At 45.8% G+C, this 21,703-nt stretch overlaps 1 protein-coding gene across 7 annotated transcripts in view; it reads right to left on the bottom strand.

Moving 5' to 3' along the window:
• The window catches only part of SPTLC3 (serine palmitoyltransferase long chain base subunit 3), a 138,427-nt gene that overhangs the window by 70,849 nt on the left and 45,875 nt on the right, over positions 1-21,703 (bottom strand). For all 7 annotated transcript variants that reach the window (XM_039531315.1, XM_039531313.1, XM_039531314.1 and 4 more), the window contains 2 exons: positions 9,983-10,174; positions 6,341-6,495 (listed from right to left, as the gene is read on the bottom strand). In XM_039531315.1, the coding sequence (XP_039387249.1) occupies positions 6,341-6,495; positions 9,983-10,174 (347 nt within the window). The remainder of the gene's footprint in view (positions 1-6,340; positions 6,496-9,982; positions 10,175-21,703) is intronic.

Genomic DNA, 21,703 nt, shown 5'->3' with positions numbered 1-21,703 from the left:
GAGAGTACACACTTATAAAGTTTATGGACAATACCAAGCTGGGAGGGGTTGCAAGAATTTTGGAGAATAGGATTAAAATTCAAAGTGATCTGGACAAACTGGAGAAATGGTCTGAAGTAAATAGGATGAAATTCAATGAGGACAAATGCAAAGTACTCCATTTAGGAAGGAAGAGTCAGCTGCACACATACAAAATGGGAAATGACTGCCTAGGGCCTGGTCCACACTAGGACTTTAATTCAAATTTAGCAGCGTTAATTTGAATTAACCGTGCACCCGTCCACACCAGGAAGCCATTTAATTCGACATAGAGGGCTCTTTAGTTCGAATTCTGTACTCCTCCCCGACGAGGGGAGTAGCGCTAAATTCGACATGGCTATGTCGAATTAGGCTAGGTGTGGACGGAAATCGACCTTAGTAGCTCCGGGAGCTATCCCACACTGCACCACTCTGTTGACGCTCTGGACAGCAGTCCGAGCTTGGATGTTCTGATCAGCCACACAGGAAAAGCCCCGGGAAAATTTGAATTCCTTTTCCTGTCTGGCCAGTTTGAATCTCATTTCCTGGTTGGACATCAGGGCGAGCTTAGCAGCACCGGCAACGATGCAGAGCTCTCCAGCAGAGGAGTCCAGGCAATCTCTGAATAGAAAGGGTCCCAGCATAGACTGACCGGGAAGTCTTGGATCTGCTCAGTGTGTGGGGCGAGGAGTCTGTGCTTTAGGAGCTGCGCTCCAAAAAACGGAATGCAAAGACCTACGAGAAGGTCTCCAAAGCCATGACAGACAGAGGATCCAGCCGGGATGCAACGCAGTGCCGCCTGAAAATCAAGGACCTGAGACAAGGCTACCAGAAGACCAAAGCGGCAAACGGACGCTCCGGAGCCTGCCACCACTGCCCCACCAGTGACCGTGGACTCTGACGATGGGATAGTGTCGACGGCCAGTTCCTCGGCGATGTTCGCGGACGGGGAAGATGAGGAAGGGTTTGTGGAGGACGAGGCAGGCGACAGCGCTTACAACGCTGGTTTCCCCGACAGCCAGGATCTCTTCATCACCCTCACGCAGATCCCCTACCAACCCTCCCCAGCCGTGAACCCGGACCCTGAATCAGGGGAAGGATCAGTCGGTAAGTGCTTAAAACATGTAAACTTTTATTATTAATGGAACAGGAATCTGAACTATGTGAAAAGGAGGTCTATATATATGAGGATAGAACAGAAATCCTCCTGGGAGATCTCCATGAAGCTCTCCTGGAGGTAATGGAAAAGCCTCCGCAGGAGGTTCCTGGGGAGAGCTTCCTTATTGGGTGCTCCGTGGTAGCACACCTTTCCGCGCCAGGCTTTCATGAGGTACTCAGGGAGCATTGCCTCCCCGAGCACGGCTGCATAGGCCCCTGGTTTGTGCTGGCTTTCACGCAGCATGCGCTCTCTATCTCCTTCAGTGACCGTCCTCAGGGTGATCTCGCTCGGAGACTCCTGCATCTAATTAGGGGAATTACTGTAATGTTACGCCTGGTCCAAAGTATTTTAAAAAAATCTCCAGACAGACGGTGTAGCAGAGACTCAGCACGCTGCTGCGTGACAAGCGTAACGGAAAGCCAAAGAATCAAATGGACGCTCATAGAGGGAGGGGGGACTGAGGACACAAGGTATCCCACAGTTCCTGCAGTCTCCGAAAAGCATTTGCATTCTTGGCTGATCTCCCAATACCTGTACGGTCAAACACATTGTCCGCGGCGGTTCAGGGCATAGCTCGTCAATGTACCCCCCTCCCCCACCCCCAGAAGGAAAAGGAAAAAAAATAATCTCTTGACTCTTTTAAATGTCACCCTATGTGTACTGAATGCTGCTGGTAGACGCGATGCTGCGGCACTGTACTGTAGCATCCTCTCCCCCCCACCGCCTCATGGGTGGCTGATGGTGCAGTAAGACTGATATCCGTAGTCATCATCATCAGCCTTGCTGTAGATGGTATAGTGCAATACGACTGGTACCCGTCCTCGTCATCAGCCCATAAGTAGACGGCCTGCTAACCGTCTTCATCATAGCAACAGGGGGCTGAGCTCCATCAGCCCCCGCCCTTCATGTGTAAAGAAAAGATTCTGTACTGCCTGGACTGTCATAGCAGCAGGATGCTGTTTTCCTCTCCCCCACACTGCTTAATGTCCTGTCTGGACAATCATAGCAGCTGGAGGCTGCCTTCCCCTCATTTCATTTCAGTAACAAGTCAGTGTTTCTTATTCCTGCATTCTGTATTACTTCAGCACACAAATCAGGGGACACTGCAACGGTAGCCGGGAAGGCTGGGGGAGGAGGGAAGCAACAGTTGGGGTTGTTGCAGGAGCACCCCCTGTGAATGCCATGCAGCTCATCATTCCTGCATAATCTGACATGGAGTGGCTGTGCTCTCTGGTTCTCTGAAACACTGGATCTCTAGTACACTTGCCCCATATTCTATGCAGGAATTATTCTATTTTTAGATACCATAAAGGAGGGATTGACTCGGGGAGTCATTCCCAGTTTTGTCTTTTGCGCCCCTGGCTGATCTCGGCCAGGGGCACCTATGACAGCAGCAGAAGGTATAATGCAATACGGCTGGTAACCATCATCACCTTGCCAATTTACAATGGCATGGTAGATGGTACAGTATGGCTGATAACCATCTCTGCTGTCATGCAAAAGCAAATGAATGCTGTCATGCTGCTGTCAAATGCTGCTGTCATGCTGCTGTGTAGCTCTGCTGAATCGCCTCTGTCCGCGGCATCTAGTACACATACGGTGACAGTGACAAAAGGCAAAACAGGCTCCATGGTTGCCACGCTATGGCGTCTGCCAGGGTAATCCAGGGAAAACGGGCTCGAAATGATTGTCTGCCGTTGCTTTCCCGGAGGAAGGAATGAGTGACTACATGTTCCCAGAACCACCCGCGACAATGAAATTTGCACCATCAGGCACTGGGATCTCAACCCGGAATTCCAAGGGTCGGGGGACACTGCGATGGGGTGGAACAGGGGCAGAGTTTATGCTTTCCGGATTGCCTGCAGCAGGAGTGCGCACGAGATAGGTGCTGTGCATGCTCTTGTTCACAGACACAGACTAGACTGTGTTCATTGTTCGCAAAAATGTATCTTTGCAAGGAATTCACTCCCTTTTTCCCATCACATAGCTTCTACTGTCTCCAGACCTGCCACAGCATCCCCCTCACAGAGGCTGGCAAAGATTAGGCGGCGAAAGAAAAAGACACGGGATGAGATGTTCCCTGAACTTATGGGCTGCTCCCGAGACGAGGCGGACCAGCAGAGCCAGTGGAGGGAGACCCTCTCGCTGTACCAGCGCTCACACAGCGAACGGGAGGAGAGGTGGCGTGAGGAAGACAAGCAGGTGACTCAAACGCTGCTTGGACTAATGAGGGAGCAAACGGACATGCTCCGGCACCTTGTGCATGTTCTGCAGGACCGCAGGCAGGAGGACAGAGCCCCCCTGCACTGTATCTGCAACCGCCCTCCCCCGCCACAAAGTCCCATACCCCCCTCACCCAAAATAACCAGAAGGAGGGGTGCCAGGGGGCGTTAAAACTGTCACTGCACCCCAGCAGAGTGCTCAAGTACCCAAAAGCTCTCATACCCTAAATTTTGAGAAGTCCTTTCCTTCCCGCCTCACCCAAGCCCCCGTCCCAGTTTCATCCCCTAACTGGCTAGTTGATAATAAAAAATACTTTTCTGTTAATTACTGTTTCCGTCATGTTCTTTTAGAGGAGACTGTGTTTGAAAGGGGGGAAAGGGGTTGGTAATTGGACAGGACAGTCACCTTTACCAGGGTACAGACACGGGGGCAGGATCAGCAGTAGGTCACACACACAGTGCAGTCAGTAGGCACCCTGGTCGGTATGGGAGGTGGTTTCCAGGTTCTGTGTGGGTGGGGGGGATGTGACTTTGTAGCGGGGGAGGGCTGTTACAGATCTTATGCAGCGGTCCTTGTCCTGGACCACAGAGCCACGCAGCAGGGGAATCTGTATCTGTCCTCCTCTGCAACAAGGTCACATAGCCCCCGCACACAGAATCCCAAAAAGGAGGGATGGCAGGCTCCGTTGAAACAACCAGTCCGGCACTGCGGACCGCTCTAGTAGCAGGAGCCTGTCATTCCTCGAGTTCAGAGGCGGTCTTTACATCACTGCACACCCTAACCAGCACAGTCTGCGTCCCAGTTTCAACCCTTTAACGCAAAGTCATTAATAAAGAAACCTTTCTTAAGTAACAATGGAACATGTATTTTATTTTTACACGTGTGTTGGAAGTGGGGGAAACGGGGTGAACGGGGTATGTAACTGCAGAGGATAGTCAACAGTAACTGGGTAAAGAAACAGGGGCAGGTTCAGCTTCTCTGTAAAGAAACTGAACAGTCACAGGTCACACTGCTCGCTGGTACTTGAAGAGTTCCTTGTCGCCGTCCAAGGCGCCATGAGCCAGGGCATTAGCGGGTAGGCTGGGTCCCCGAGGATCACTATAGGCATCTGCACATCCCCAACAGTTATTTTGTGGTCCGGGAAGAAACTACCTTCCTGCAGGTGTCTAAACAGACCACAGTTCCTGAAAACACGCATGTCATGAACCTTGCCTGGCCACCCGACGTTGATGTTGGTAAAACGTCCCCTATGGTCCACCAGTGCTTGCAGCACCATTGAAAAGTAGCCCAAATTTTTCAGCAGCTGACTGTGGAAGAGGTGGACGATAAGGTGTGAGGAGTTGACAACGGCCATAACTGCAGCGGGCTCCGTGCTCGCAGTGCTGTGGCGTCCGCGCTGTCACTGACCAGAAAAGTGCACGAACAGATTGCCCGCAGGCACTTTCGGGGAGGGAGGGCGTGATTGACGGTTCAATGATGACAGTTACCCAAAACCACCCTCGACACATTTTTTCCCCCAGCAGGCATTGGGGGCTCTACCCAGCATTCCAATGGGCAGTGGGGACTGCGGGAACTGTGGGATAGCTTCCCACAGTGCACCGCTTCCAAAGTCGACGCTGGCCCCATTAGTGTGGAATCACAAAGTCAAATTACTGTCCTTAGTGTGGATACACAAATTCGACTTCGTAAGGTCGATTCCACAAATTCGAATTAAGTTGAATCGAACTACTCTTGTAGTGTAGACATACCCTAGGAAAGAGTACTGCGGAAAGGGATCTGGCGGTTATAGTGGACCACAAGCTAAATATGAATCAACAGTGTAATACTGTTGGAAAAAAAGCAAACATCATTCTGGGGTGTATTAGCAGGAGTGTTGTAAGTGAGACACGAGAACTAATTCTTCTGCTCCTCTGCTAATTAGGCCTCAACTGGAGTACTGTGTCCAGTTCTGGGTGCCACATGTCAGGAAAGATGTGGACAAATTGGAGCAAGTCCAGAGAAGAGCAACAAAAATGATTAAAGGTCTAGAAAACATGACCTATGAAGGAAGATTGAAAAAATTGGGCTTGTTTAGTCTGGAAAAGAGAAGACTGAGAGGGGACATAATAACAGTTTTCAAATACATAAAAGGAGAAGATCCAAGGAGGAGGGAGAAAAATTATTCTTTTTACCCTTGGAGGATAGGACAAGAAGCAATGGGCTTAAATTGCAGCAAGGGAGGTTTAGGTTGGATATTAGGAAAAACTTTCTAACTGTCAGGGTGGTTAAGCACTGGAATAAATTGACGTTGAGTGTATATAAAGCCTTAGGTTCCAAGCTTGAAACTCAATACCAAAGAATTGGTGCAGATCCTTGTGTGTAATTCAGAAGTCTCATCTACACAGCACAAGCAATCATTGTTTATAACTGTGCTTAAGAAAGGTTTAACCAAACTGGGTTAATAAGAGAGTTTGGCTGAGCAGTGTGGATGGTTCAAACTGTGTTATAAATGCCTCTTAGCTTTTTACCTGGGTTAAAGCAATTTTTTTTAAAAAGCCCATTTGCAACATAATTTGGCCTCCTTCCATACTGCCTGCCCAAACAGTGTTTAGAAGCACAGTGCTCGATCTTCAGCTGCTGTAGAGCCACTGAGTTTAATGGCTGAAGTGTTAAATGCTGTTGTTTGCCCTTTGTAGATGGGTCAGAAATTATTTTTGTAACACCAGTAACCTACATTTAAAGCAGATTTTAGAGAAGGGGGCAATATATAAACAAACAAACAAATAAATAAATATTTACCCATCAAGTTTTGTTCTGTTGCCATATTCCAACTTGAGAAATTACATTCTGCATACTTATATATATATATATATATATATATATATATATATATACATACACTTATAGTTTTCTACTTCCCTGGCTAAAAAACTGTTGCTTGCTACCTGTAGCCTGACCCACCTAAATGTCTGGTTGAAATCATCTGTAACACGTTCCATCAGGTCAAACTGTGGCCCTGGGACACTGCAGATTGGACGGTTCCAATTATCTCGTATTCTCATGTAGAGGTTTCTTGTGTAAAAGTTCTCAAAATCTTGATAAAGTGGCACAAAATCCTGGTTTGAAAACATGTACATGGTTAGATTTCTAGGAAAATCACCATCTTATGTACTTTATTTATTTAAATTAAAAAGACAGACTAATTCATTAAGAAACTGATAGTAGTACAAGCCTAGTGTTCCTGTGCCATATATAAACTCCCACATTTGCAGATTTGCTTAGTTACCTAGATTACCATGTATGGCCCATTTATTTCTGCCTGGCAAGTAGCAGAGAACTCATGAAAGGATCCAATCTTCTGAAAGCTCATACCAGGACGAGCCATCAAAATTTATTTTGAAAATAGAGAGTTTCATTATAATGCAGAGCTGCTAGCAAATGTGGGATAAAAAGCCCATCATAATTCATAAGAAAACAGGCTCATTAGATATAACCTGAAAACCTACAGTGATTTATTTGGATATTTTCAGCCTAGACTAGAAGTTCCCACCTCAGTTTATACATGCGAATGAGCTGGGACACAGCCCGGCGAGTGGCCCTAGGACCACCTCGTAATGACCGGTCTGGAGATAGCTCAAACACCAGCACATCCGTGAGCTGCCTGACTCGCTCATCTACCTTGGCTCGAAGCTCCCTCACTGGCTGGCTCACGGCCTTGTATCCCAAATACTCATTCAGCTTATCCAACACGTCCACCACCCCCTCAAAATCTCTCTTGGCAATGCAGACATCTAGGTCTTCAGGCAACTCCTGGATCCACTCCAGGGACAGATCTACCGTCTCTTCCTCAGGTGGGGGTTCCTTTTCATCTTCTTGGTCAAAGGGATTGGTGGTCTCAGGAGGTGGGGGAGCAGCCCGTGGCAAGGCCTCCTACTCCAGCCTCAGCTTCTCACTGAGGGCGCGGTTCCGCTTGTAGGGCATTGACTTTCGTTGACAAATACTTAACCATGGATTATATATATGTTGCATCACAGTCATACTAGTTAGCAAATATATACACATGAAATATGAGAATTAGCAGAATACACAATGGTGTGGTAAAAAGGTTTTGTTGGAAAGTTTAGGAACATCATTATTCACAAGTGGCCAAATCACAGAGGACATATCAAAAATGTGATAATGAAGTCTTTATATCCTGCTACTTCATTATGTAGCTTATGCTGCTTTAAAAAAAAAAGAACGTATAAAACCAAAAACACCCCGCCCCCTATTTTAGGAACAGTACCATCTTCCAGATTTTTTGAATGGAGTTGGTATTCTTTTTTTGTATCTTTCCTCCTGTAGCTCCAGGTCCCTTGACTCAAACTACAGAGGGCTCAGAAGGAGAAGGAAGTTATAAACTAATCAATATTAGAATCCATACCAATGATTATAAAATAGCTTTTCTCTGTATCACAATGCCGTGACTTTAGGGACCCATATCTTGGGCCTAGGGGGGAAAGAAGTAATTCTTGGGTGTCTCATTGGAACATGAGGATCCCTCACTTATTTCTAGCCCTGATCGTGCTCAGGGCTTTGAGTGGTAAACCTGCCACCAGTCCAAAAATGAACCAGTCAGTCCTGGCCCTCAGACCAATGTAATTTTGGAGTGGGGACAGGTGAAGAAGGAAACGTTTGTGATATATATGGCCCGTATTTGAAAGCTGCTCAGATTGTTAGAAATAGTGCCCCCATGGGAATCGCAGGGATCAAGCATGAATTGATCATCTATAGCTGCTTGGGATCATTCATGCTTCCACTTCCTTTGGCAGGTCTGCTTTAAATTGTCTGGATCGGTATCAAACAGACTGGTATTCGATACTGCTATGGTCAATTTAAAGCAGGCCTGCCTGAGGAGATCGAAGCATGCATCTACGGCAAACTGTTTTTGTTTTGCAGCTGGAGCAGAAGAACTGAACTAATTTATGATCTACTTGGCAAACACACACCATGGGATGGGAATCTGCCAAAATACCCTCTGTGGAGTAGTGAGAGGGCAGCACGACAATGGTCTCCGTTTTAAAAGGGGATAGTATCATAATATTGTCGTTATTGTACGCTGTATATCAACAGTGCTCCAGTGTATTCCCAAAAACTCTTCAGGGGCATCATTTATGCATGTGTTAGCATAACGGAATTAGGGCAACAGCAATCCCCAAAATATGTAGGAATACTGCTCCAGTTTCCAACAATTGTTATAAATCAGGGTTTTATATTTTGGTATCACAGTTTATTTTCTGCTTGATGGTTACCTATGTGTGAACTTCATTTGTATTTACCGTCTCCTGTGTTTACAGGAAGAAAACAAGTCACTCTCTTAAAATAGCAGTCTGCAAAGAATTTTTTAAAATACATATTCTTAGGTTAAAAATGTTGATGACTAAGCAAAAGAATACCACATGCCTCAGATTTGTTCTTTCAAGACATATTTTAGCTTACAAGCAAATATAAAGCTCTTGATTCTGCAAATTGCCACCTCCCTCTCCTTTTACTATTATGGGCTGTTACTAAGAAAATTTCCTTTTGGACAGATAGAAGAGGAAAGGGGACAGATAGGGGAGGCCAGCCAGATGGGTTGGTTAGTGTAATGAGAAAAGGTAAGGAACAGAGCTAAAGTGTTGCTGGGTATGCCAGGAGATAAATATATGCACGCACACTTGGAGACTGCCTCGACTCCTGTCTCGAGGCAAGGTCGAGCAACCAGTCGGGAGGGACAAGGGGGTTGGGGCAGGGGAGGCATAAGACACACTAAAAGCCAAAGAAAAGCCTGACCTTGGCCAGAACACAACCTTACTCCTTACTTTTCCCATGGGATACAAAAGAGGTGGTACCAAAGCCCCCAGACTCACGACCCACCAAAATGGAACATGACCATAAATTGTAAGGGGTGGGACCAGGGGCATGTGTAACCCCCGCCCCCCCGGGTGTGGTGTTCTGTCCCATCTAGTGGCACCAAGACCACTTAGAGAGAGAGATAAAGTGAGTCTTCTCTACAGCCTTAGCTAACAGCCAGTTGGCTTTTAGCTCATGCAGTAGAGGCTCATGCTTTAAGCTCCAGAGGTTCCCCAGTTCAATCCCACCCACTGATAACCAGGGTCTGTTGGCATTACAAATAGGCAGACTCATTTTATCTCTCTCTTTAAGTGGTCTCAGCACCACTAGATGGGACAGAACACCACACCCAGGAGGTGTGTGGGTTACACATGCATTACAGGTAGGGTGACCAGATGTCCCGATTTTACAGGGACAGTCCTGATTTTTGGGTCTTTTTCTTATATAGGCTCCTATTACCCCACCCACAGTCCTGATTTTTCACATTTGCTGTCTGGTCACCCTAATTACAGGTATAATTAAGCCTGGAAAGGAGGAGGAGGTGGGAAAAACAGACAGAGAAGGCTCTGCGGCATACAGAGCTATGGATATGCTTGCTTGATTAACCCCAATAAACATCTCATTGTCTGCACATCAGATTTCTGGTTTTCTGCTTTCCATCTGCATGACAAGAACCAGGAGAGAGCGAAGGGTAAGCCCTTAACACAATACACAAACTTTTTTCATACATACTTTTTGTTCTTCTCTTTCTGCAGCAAGGTTACATCTTTCTAGTCCACAGGCTCTCATAAAATCTCGCAGGTAGCCAAATATTGTTCCAATGCCAAAGCCCAAATAAGTAAAAACAGCAACATATATTGGTGCTTGTTCAAAGTGTTCATTAAATGGCCTTTTGTAGAGACCTCCATTTGATATGCCATTTTTCTGAAAATGCAAAATAAGAATTTGTGATTAAAACATTTCAACTGGCCTTAAAACCAAAAATAATTTGCTTCAAGACCTCAGGCTTTTAGATGCAATCTCTTCCTATACAGTAGCAGAGGTATATCATCACAGCATTAGACACAGCAAATCCTAAATTTAAGGAGGATTACTTCTTATGCTGTAGCCATCGTTATAGGTTCTAGGAATAAGACAAGCAATAACAGGAAAGGGGGTAACCTGGGCTTGTACCTTGAGTTAGCTTACAAAATTGAGATTGCAGGACATGCCAGTGTTGAAATCAAGTGCTGTTATTTGTGTCCATTTAATAAAATTCATTTTTTTCCTGTGGATAGAAAAGATACTTCCACTGGACACTGATTGAAGGCTTTGCAGGCACCAAGAGAAATGCATAGATCCACTTAAAATAATAGGGGAAAGGGCAAAAATCACTAATGGTGCTAATGCTGCTGATGCTCAATTTTATTTATGAAAATGTTATAATTTTTACTTGAAAGAGAGAGAGAGAATGAATTCTAGCTATATACACATACGCATATATTTTATATACACACACAAGCACTGATTTGAGGAATTTGGCTCTTCCTCATATTGGGATTGTAAGGTTACAATCCAACCCTTTGTTTATAAATGTAACAAATTTTGGGTCACAAGTCACTGAATTACTAAACATCCAAGATGAAGGTTTGACAGGCTAAATCAATACTAATCAAAATTGATGTAGAAACATGATCAGAAATATGGATCTTATCAATACCTACAGCGTCTATCTGTGCTGCTAAGAGTATGGAAATTCAGAAGGATATTTAGCATGTAGTGAGGCGGTGTGACCTCCCTTCCAACCAGAAGGGGAGGAACCACCCTTCGTGCACAAGTGGGCGGAACCAGGCCTGACTCGCTCCTCCCACCGGAAGTACATCACTGGGACAGGAAGTATAAAGGGCAGGGCCGCCCGCTCAGTTGGGGCTGAGACACCAAAGGAGGCAGCCGAACCCTGCTTGCTCCCAGATGCTGATCTGCTGCTGAACCCAGTGATGCCCTGCCCACTGGGGAGCCCATTCCTGCCACGGACCTGCCGGGATTGCTACAGGCAACCTACCCAGAGAAGGTGGAGGATGCCCTGTTGTTCCACATACACCCCAAGGGGAGGGGAGGAAGTGGCCCAGAGACAGTCAACCTTAGACTGGCTGCAGCTTTGCCTGAGGCACGGCAAACGTGTTACAGTTGGGATCCCCGCTGACCCAGTGGCAGACCACTCCACCACTGTTAGGGCCCTGTGTTGGGATCCGGTGGAGTAGGGTAGGCCCAGACCCCACCAGCCACCCCACCTGACCCAGTGGCCTGTGCCCGTCGGTTGTCTGCTGGTGCCAGGATGTCCTACCCCTGGGGTTTCCTCTGGCTCTGCTACAAGAGCCCAGAACTGATTGACTACTGGGTTTGCTCGGTCTCTGCCTCCATAGGCCAGCGCTAATTGACTGGTGAGGTTGCTCTGCCCTGGGCCAAAGGGCTTGGAGCTACTTAATGCCAGTGTTGGCCCGAGCCTCTGCCCCAAGGGCCCCGAGGCCATAGACTAAGGTGGGTTCAGCCCCTGCTTGAAATGTCCAAGGGCCCTAGATGGTTGGCTGCACAACCCGTTAAAGTGGTCAGGACGCTAATGCGCTGATTCCCCTGATGCGAGGCGGCAGCCCCGATGACGAAGTGAGGCAGTGTAGCCTCCCTCCAACCCAGAAGGAGAGGGACAACTGCCCCACCACTACAAGCCTCAAAAATGTTTAGTGAACTGGAAGAATAAAAAAAAAAAACGAACAAAACAAAACATATTCCCTCTCTGTCAGGTTTAAATGGTGCAAAGTGCTCTGCATTCTTCAATGTATGTAAAGTGTTTATTGTATCAGTCTTTGAGATGGGTTATTTGTTCCTCATCCCAGGATTATACATTGCCAATATTGACTTATTCAGAACTGGATCATTTACTGCATTGCAGTTCTCAACAGTAATCAAACAGAATCATGTCTGTAGCTCTCTTACGATGGTTGAAGCTATTGTACCATGGTACCATCCACTCCAGTGTGGTCACATAAGTGAGTCAGCTGCACATTGTGATTAACTGTGTGAAAATTAAAGGACGAGTACTGAGGTTTGGCCTCCAACCACGAAAGTTGCAGCACCAATGGAGATCTCCATGCCTCCTTTGCAGCACCAATGGAGATCTCCATGCCATGTCCTGACATTGATAAAGCCTACCACAAACTAAGGCTAGGCAGTTTGTAAGCTACATGATGTGCACAGATGATCTAAGTGAAAACATATTTCTGTTATTGTCACCTTATATCCCAGAGCAGGGACACAAGGATAGCAGCTTTGAAGGAGCCATCCTCTCCTTCACCCACAGCTGTGGGATTATATTTAAAACTTGAGTAGTGTGGCAGTTCAGATCCAATGTCATGCAGCTTTTCACATCTCCAATTCTTTTCCTCTGTGCTGCAACTCCACTGCTTCATACTAGTCTGGGTCCCTCCAAAGTTGACCCATCTCCAAGCTGGCCTGATCACAATCATAAAAATAAGAAAGAGAAAACACCTAGGAGAAATGATCTAGTAGGAAATGGGAATATTCAGCCACTGGTAGAGAACACATTGACTAAAGCGCCAACCCAGAGGAGAAATGACCCAGGGCAGTCTTTCCCCAGTGGGGGTGAGGTCTTAGTGGCAATTTGTTTCTAATTTGCCTCCATCACAACACCCTTCACTAACTTAATAAAGAATTCTGCCCCCAAGCAAGTCCACTGTTGCTTCCATGAGATCAGAGCTGTGAAGAAATGAAAAAGATCCCGTCTCTTCTACTTATCTTGTGCAGTGTGCACTCTAAGCGAGAGATTGTTTTATAGACAGGCATACCTAAGAGAGCCCAAGCAGTCTTGTCACAAGAATTCTGGTCCTTTTATATGACTAGAGAGCTCTTACCCAGAGAGATTACATACTCTGTAGTGGAGAAGAACATCTGGCAATCCACTGGGCAGCGGGGGCCCTATATTATCCATTCCTTGGAATCCCATTCATGCTGGTCAAACAAGCTCTGTTCAAATGGCTACATGCCATGAAGGGCTCCAACTGAGACATTACTTGAAATCAATAGGGCTGTGATGCCAGGTAGTTAGGTTGGACATCTGCCAGGAACATTGTCTTCTCCAAGCTCTTATGGCCTTTTGTTCCAAGGGTCACTGTGGTGGTTTCGGGTTGGGGAGGAATATAAAACACTCAAATGGCAGGTAAGTATCTTCAAAGGCATCTCCAGCCACTTGGGCAGTGACGGGAGATTTCGACAGCGAGAGGCAAAGATTTTGCAGCATTCTCCAGATCTGCAAGGTCTCCTGCTCTCTCAGCCGGAATCCTCTACTTTCTTTTTCATTGTCCCCAACCCAAATGTCAGTCTTAATCTTTTCTCTTGATACAGGAGTAGTGGCTCCTGCAGAGCCCACTGAACTGTGGGCCCCATGCACCACTAGTAATGCTGGGGTTGGATTTATCCCGCCTGGCTTGTATCACACACATACACACACAAAAGACTTCATGGTTAAAAATTCAGGCCAGGTCCTCAGCTGATATAAATCAGCCTACCTCCTTTAAAGTCATGGAGCTAGGCTAATTTACATTAGCTGAGGATCTGGCCCTCATTCAATAGTTTCACACTATTCTTTGCTGTGAGTATAGTCTCAAACAAACATTACAGTACAGGCATTAGACAAGCACAGAGCTATGAAACCTTTTCTGCAATGTATGAACACAGCAAGGCTTGTAGAATTAGAAATCTTTCAACACGGGCTTGTCTACATGGTGCGGCAAATCATGCCAGAGGGGAGTGATTTGTAAAGTGTACTAATGTGCTGTGCTCTAACTGACCCATGTAATCCCTGCTGGCGCACTCTAAACGATACTTCATTCACGTAAATGTAGTCCTGTTTGAAACTGGGTACCTTTTAGAGAGTGCCAGCAGGGTCTACCAGGGCAGTTAGAGCAGATGATGTTAGTGCTCTTTGCAAATCACATCCCTCTGCAGTGCACTTTGCTGACGCTGTGTAGACAAGCCTTAATTCCTGCCCGCTTACTTTCATTTTGCATTTCTCACTTTATTTACCCATGCCTCACACAGCAGAGCAAAGTTCACTTGATTCCCTCTCAGAGTAAGAACTGCGGGACTAACAATTTCTTCTCTCTCACTCACCCCACCCAATGCCCTCAACTGCAGGTGTCTGCAGAATCACTTGATGCTATATCCATCCCTCATATGTTTTGAAACTTCTGATGCTTATGAAAGGCAGAGAACATATTGTTGTGTAACTTTAAAAAAATCTCACTGGTGATAACATGAGAATCACAAAACTCTTGGTGTTTGCAAGTTGACAGGAGTAGAAGAGCTGCATTCACAACTCCCCTACAACAAATCTGAATTTCCCCCCACAAGCCTTGGGTAATTCATGGGAGCAGCTAACCTATATATAAAAAACCTTTCTAAAGTAAGACACTTATACTACACAGTACTTCAGAGGCAAGCAAGTATCCACAATAAATGCAATCTCTCCCTTTCTTTCCATTTCAATTGCATTTTTCCAAATATTTTTATTGGATCGGAATGCATTTTTAGTAGCATGTGCCCTACCTATAAGAACACTTAAAAAAAAAAAAAGGAACGACATCGTATTTTGTCAGTATTTCTGCCTTTCGCAGACAGTATGTTATCTTGTTACGAACAGGTCTTGTAAACCAGGGTTGTCATTTTATTTTGGATTAAAAACAATGCCCAAGAACTACCACCATCTTTAATACCAGAGACGCTAATTCTCACACTATTGCAAGCTTTGCCTTTTCAACACTTCTTCCCCAGACCAAGCTGAAACCCCCTATATTGGCAGGATTAGCCTGTCCTTTGAAGACTAGATATCTTCAATTAATCTGTGCAAGGGATCTCTGTCATCTCTGCCCAGGCATTTAAATGCCACCCATAAACACCACCAGTAGTATCTAGTCTACTAGTCAAATAACCAAGGGTTAGATTCACAAAGGCATGTAGGTGTGGCAACACTGAACTTTGCCATGTCTCTCTTTCAGCGACCTATAAAATCACTGCCATTCATGAAGCCTGAGTTAGGCACTTAAGCTCCCTATACAATAAATGAGACAAGATAAGCACCTAAGACTGGGATTCACAAAAGTCAGCATGCTAGGGAGTTCCCAACCTAAGTTAGCCAGTGGGAGATGCCAACATGAAGGGTGTGTCCTAAGCACTGCCCCCTGAAGGAATTCATTGCCTATGTCTGGGATGGAGGGAGACACCTTAAGTAACACACAATTAACAAAGGACAGGCAACACCAATCTTATAGGGCTTCATCAGCTTGGCTGAAGATAATAGACACAGATTACTTAAAGACAGCATCACTACGTAATTGAACCCTTTAATAGCCTCTGTGCAACACCAATGTTAGTAATTCAACAAGGAAAGAGCAAAGCTACTGCACTGACGTTGGAACACATAACAAAATAATAGTTCAAGGAGGATTATTTTAGTCACAAAGTGGATTATGGCCTGGATTTGCTAATGCAAATCATTTTTCCTTAATTGATGCTAGACCTCCTGCATGGCTATTGGCAGGTAGCTATACATGGAGAGATAATACAGTATTCATCTTACAAGCAGGGCATTATCATTTCAATGTTATGCTTTTGGACTTTGAAATGTTCCCAGCACCTTTTATAATCGAATGAACGTTGTATTGGCATACCTGGTTTAAAAATCCCCTCTCATTTGCCTATTTGGTTGTAGGTTCTACACTGTTTGGTCAGCATTTGCAGAAGCAATGGGACTTCCTCATACTGAAGGAAACAGGACTGGTTATCACAACTCTAGTGTCATTTATGTAGATGAGAAAAGGAGCTCTCTGAAAACCATGTCTTGTTTAGAAGGGATAGAATCTGATAAAAAAAAGATGAAACTCTCTAATTTCCCTCAACTGACAGATATAATGTAGATCTGCTAATAGCAGGGATTTACTGGTTATTACAGGAAATTGATCAAAGACTATGTGAATCTGGTTGATCTATTTTTAGCTTTCAGTAGGGAGAACACAAAATTCAAGAGGGATATGCAACATCAAGAAATATTTGATGAAAACAATAAATCACATGATTTCTACATCTGTTCAGAATTTCACAGATTTCAAGAAGCCATTCCAAATGCACACAGACACCTATGACAGTGCATTCCTATGGCAGAAGGCTGATGAGAGAACAGTGATTATTACTGATGTAATCCAAATGCTGGGGTTTAGATGGACATTTCTTCCCTAGCACTGAAGGAAAACATTTATAGCTCATCTGAAGTGGCTGATGATAGTTCTGTCCTGTAAGGAAAACCATTAAGATGCAGATTGAGTCTCAAGGAATTTGATGTGGATCTACTTAAATTTTCTAGGACAAAGGCCGCATCCAATACCTTCCCTAGAAACCTATTCCTTGATATCCTTAAGAAATAGTTTAGTTCCACAAGTAGGGATTGTAGGTCTGAATCTTACATGATCAGGCATTGTCCTCCTTGAAAGCAAAAGAAAACAAAACAAAAAACCTGAAATAACTTCAATCAGAAGACCCAATGATTAGAAGTGTTATTGACACAGCTCCATATTCTTCCATTGATCTCCACTAGTACTGCTTAAAAGATAGGGTATCCTTTACTGTAATGACACGGAATCATTTCTGATACAATCACCCAAGATGTCAGTTCAGATCAGATATGCCAGACTCTTTAACAGGAATACCGTTACTAAGGCTATACACTACCGCGGGATTGATGCTGCTGCGATTGATGCACATGGGGTCGATTTAGTGGGTCTAGAGAAGACCCGCTAAAGCGATGGCAGAACGCTCTCCGGTTGACTCTAGTACTCCACCGGGAATGAGAGGAGTAAGTTAAGTTGATGGGAGAGCATCTTCCGTTGACCCAGCATGGTGTAGTCACTGCAGTAAGTCGACCTAAGCTATGTCAACTCCAGTTGCCTTATTAACATAGTTGGAGTAGTGTCACTTAGGTCAACTTCCCGCAGTAGTGTAGACATAGCCTAAATTAGGGATGATCATAGAACTGTTGTATCTACAAGTTGCCAAAACAAGAGTTACAGCAGCAGGTATTTTGACTAGGAACAAGAAAGTATCATTGACTCATGTCCTAAACAGCGAAGCTCAGTCAATGAAAAATAGATTCATATATGGTCACAGTATGTCTATAGTACCCTTGACTGTATGTAAGAGAATGGTCCCTGCTGAATGCTCAGAGAAAAAATATACCTAATAGAGAAACAGCCTATATAGACCAAGGGTAAAATTTTCAGAAGTGCCCAAGTGACTTAGGAGCCAAAAACATACATCAACACAGCAAAAAAAAGACCCGTGGCAGTGAGTATCGGAGCCTGGATCAACTGACTTGGTCTCGCACAGCAGGGCTGAAAATAACAGTGTAGATGTTCAGACTTGGGCTGGAGCCCAGGATTTCAAACCTCTTAAGGGGGACGGTCTTGAGTCTGGGCTCCAGCCCAAACATCTAGACGGCTATTTTAGTCCTGCAGCATGAGCACTGTGAGCCTGAGTCAGGTTCTGAGACTCGTTGCTGAGGGTTTTAATGAGATTTAGGAGCCTACCTCCCTTCAATAATTTTGAAAAATGTTAACGTAAGTGAACAGTATTAATTGTTTGCTCTGGCGCATCAAGTTTGTGCAAGCAACTCTTCCTCTGAACTTCCCACAAGGAAAAATTTTATATGGGAATACCCTTTGCTAGTGAACTTTAATCAAACTACAGCCAAACTTCTGGGCACACAGTACAAACTCACAAAAGCATATGCCTTCTGAGGAATCAGACACAAAGGTGTGAATAGTACTTACACAGGGAATTGTCATATTAATCGGGACCTGTCATTTCTACAAATTGTTTTAGATTTCAACACTTTTCCATAGTCCAGCACAAGTGATAATCCAGCATATCTACTATATGGTAGAATTATTCCAGATCCACTTAACCCAGTCTTGAGAAGTGTCCTGAACATGAACCATTCTACTTAATACTATGAACCTAGAGATGAATGACTATCATGCTAGAAATGTCTTGGACCAGTTCCAAATACAAAAAGCATCATCAGAATATGTATCCAGGAGAGAAGCTGTTTTGAGTGTAAATAACTTAGTATGAGGTATAACTTATTTCAACTCCAACACAGCTATGGTTGTACTGCAGCTCCCTTTCACACCGCCACAAGTATTCAGCAGGACTGATTATATTGAATAGTTATTTGAGTGAAGATGCTACTGTCTATAGAAAATGCTCAAGTATATAATACTGAATTTGGGACGTGGCACTTCTCTCAGTAAAATACATGGGAGTTTTGCCACCAACCCCGTTGGGTGGAGGAGCAACCTCCTACTCTCTTACAACACTTTGCAATCTTCACAATGAGGGATTTGAGATTTTTCAGCCAGGAATAAGATAGCTGTGTCTGTCAGAACAAGGGCCTTTGCTCTGTTGAAATCACAGCTGAATTCAGACATGGAGACTCTATACTAAATTCATCAAAGTAACTGAGGAGGTAGCTCATGGAGCCTGTCCCCAAGATGTGGCTTGAGCTTCTACCTAGTGCTTGCTAGTTAGAGTGGCCTTTCCTTCTCCTTGCTTGGATTGCATCCTGGATTCTTTTTTGTGACACATTGTGCCTCCACCCAAGACGGTTCCTCACTGGACCGGAACACATGGGGTGCTCTGCCTTGGGGAAATGAATGATGCTGCTAATGGGCACGGGAGTATAAAAGCCAGCACAGAATGAAACTATGAAGTACATCAACAGAAACCCCAGCAAAGAAATGACACATCCAAAGCTAACAATGCAACAAAGAGGGACTTTACTGGGAGCAGGAAAATAGGACCTGGAAAGGAAAAGGTTAACTAATAAGTACTACAGCATCATCAAATCAGTCAGTTTCCCACCTCACCACACTCACAATTCTTCCTGATCCCCAGCTCCCTCCTGGCTCCATTCCAGGCAGGTAGTACATGGAGTATGATCTGCAGACAAGTGCACAAAGAACATTTCTCCCCCCACCCACCCATGGGGCCCCTCCCTCTGCTCTTCTCCTTCCTCACAAGGCCCTGCCCCCTGGCCTGGCCAGAAGGTAAAAGGCCATGGTAAGAGCTGTGCAGGGAGCCCAGGATACTGTGGGGAGCCCTGGACCTTCCACCTGTCCTGGGACACGGGGTGGGGGCTGCTCTTGGGCATCCCAGCCCCCTGCCCAAGGCAGGTGCAGGGTCTGGGGCTCCCCACAGCTCTTACCATAACCTAGGGCAGTAGTGAACATTTGGAGGGGCATGGCAGGGTCCAGCATTGCCCTGCCTCCAGCTCTGCTCCAGCCCCAACCCAGCCCTGCCCACAGCCCCAGCTGTGACTCTGCTCCCGGCCACACCCCCACTCACCGCCCCCGGCCCCTTTCTTGGCCCAGCTCATTTGTCCTGTTTGCTCCTGCCAGCTGATCACCCGTTGGCAAGAGCAAATGGGACAAATGCCCAGTCTTGCCAAAAAGGAGCTTGGGGTGGGGGTGAGCGGCAGGGCTCCGGCCAGCCCTACGCGGGAGAGGAAGGGGGCTTCATCGAGTGGCTCAGCCAGCCCTGCACAGGGGAGGGGAGAGGGCCAGCTCTGTGCGGGGGGAAGGAAGAGGGGCTCGGACCAGTTCCAGGGGGGAGGGGGAAAGAGAGAGGGGTTCGATCCAGTCCAGCACAAGGCGGGGAGGGGGGCCCTCACTCCAGTGCAGCTGGGGGAAGGGAGAGGGCTCTCAGCTCGGCACGGGGGAGGGCCCTTAGTCTGGCATGGTGTGGTGTTCGGGTGAGAAGTTCATCCAGCTCTGCCTAGGGATGGGAAGAATATTGCTCATGTTTCCACAAGCTTCTGGCTGGGCTGGAGGCAGGGCCTCAGGGGGGAAGAGTTCCAGCCACTCCTATGGGGCCATCGGACACGGGCTCTGTTGGCCCGTGCAGTAATCTGCCACTGTCTCTGAGTCAGGCTGATGGGCTGATCAGCTCTGGCTCATTACTGGCCCAGCAAACTGCTTGTCCAGGTCATCCTATGCAGAACCCTCCAATTAAAAAAAAAAAAAAAAAAGGGCTCCAGAGTTTATCCCGGCAATTACAAGCCGGTGAGCCTGACTTCAGTACTGGGCAAACTGGCTGAAACTATAGTAAAGAACAAAATTGTCAGACACATAGGTGAACATAAATTGTTGGGGGAAAGTCAACATGATTTTTGTAAAAGGAAATCACCAATCTATTAGAATTCTTTGAGGGGGTCAACAAGCATGTGGAGAAGGGGGATCCAGAGGATAAAGGGTACTTAGATTTTCAAGAAGCCTTTGACAAGGTCCCTCACCAAAGGCTCTTAAGCAAAGTAAGCTGCCATGGGATAAGAGGGAAGGTTCTCTTGTGGACTGGTAACTGGTTAAAAGATAGGAAACAAAGGGTAGGAATAAATGGTCAGTTTTCAGAATGGAGAGAGGTGAATAGTGGTGTCCCCCAGGGGTCTGTACTGGGACCAGTCCCCTTCAACATATTCATTAATGATCTCGAAAAAGGGGTAAACAGCGAGGTGGCAAAATTTGCAGATGATACAAAACTACTCAAGATAGTTAAGTCCCAAGCAGACAGCAAAGACACCGCACAGTAGTGACCAGTGGCACTGGAATGGGGGAGGGAAAGCGGGGACTTGATACCCGTCAGCTCTGTGTTCTTGGGGAATCAGGGTGCAGTATCCAGCCTGACTCATGAAAGACACCCCCCACCCCAGGTGACCAGATGTCCTGATTTTATAGGGACAGTCCCGATTTTTGGTGCTTTTTCTTACATAGGCTCCTATTAACCCCTACCCCCTGTTCCGATTTTTCAAACTTGCTGTCTGGTCACCCTACTCCAGCCCCAGCCTCTGCTGCCTTAAACCAAAACCCATCAGAGGAAAAAACTTGCAGAGAGCAGTGAAGGGCGTTGGGGGACACACCTAGACCCCTCCTGACAAGGCTGACAAAATTAAGACATCTCTATTAGCATACAGAATGAAGAACAGAGACAATTCCCCTAGCCTCATCTCCATGAAAGATGGGACAGGGAGACATCTCAATTTGCATACAAAATGGATAACAGAGAACCGCACTGAACTCTGGGACCAGAAAAGCAGGGACGCACTGCATCTTGGGAATCTCTGCTGCAAATGTTAATGAACCTATGCCTGCCCACACCCAGCTCAACAGTTATCAGACCAATTCTAGTAATGAATCCTTGATTGATATCCAAAATACTGAAGCAGCCTAGTTGCATTGTGAGCTCCCTGGAAGAAAACATCATCCATAGCCAAGAGTGATCAGCTCCTATTGCCTAGCCTAAAGAAAACCCTTGAGTCATCAGTTTACTTATAAACAAATCTAGTGTTCTCCCTTGAAC

This window comes from Mauremys reevesii, linkage group 3, assembly GCF_016161935.1.
Source record: "Mauremys reevesii isolate NIE-2019 linkage group 3, ASM1616193v1, whole genome shotgun sequence".
NCBI classification, from domain to species: Eukaryota; Metazoa; Chordata; order Testudines; family Geoemydidae; genus Mauremys; species Mauremys reevesii.
The sequence above is the reverse complement of the archived record's forward strand: the minus strand, read 5'-3'. Positions and strand labels throughout refer to the sequence as shown.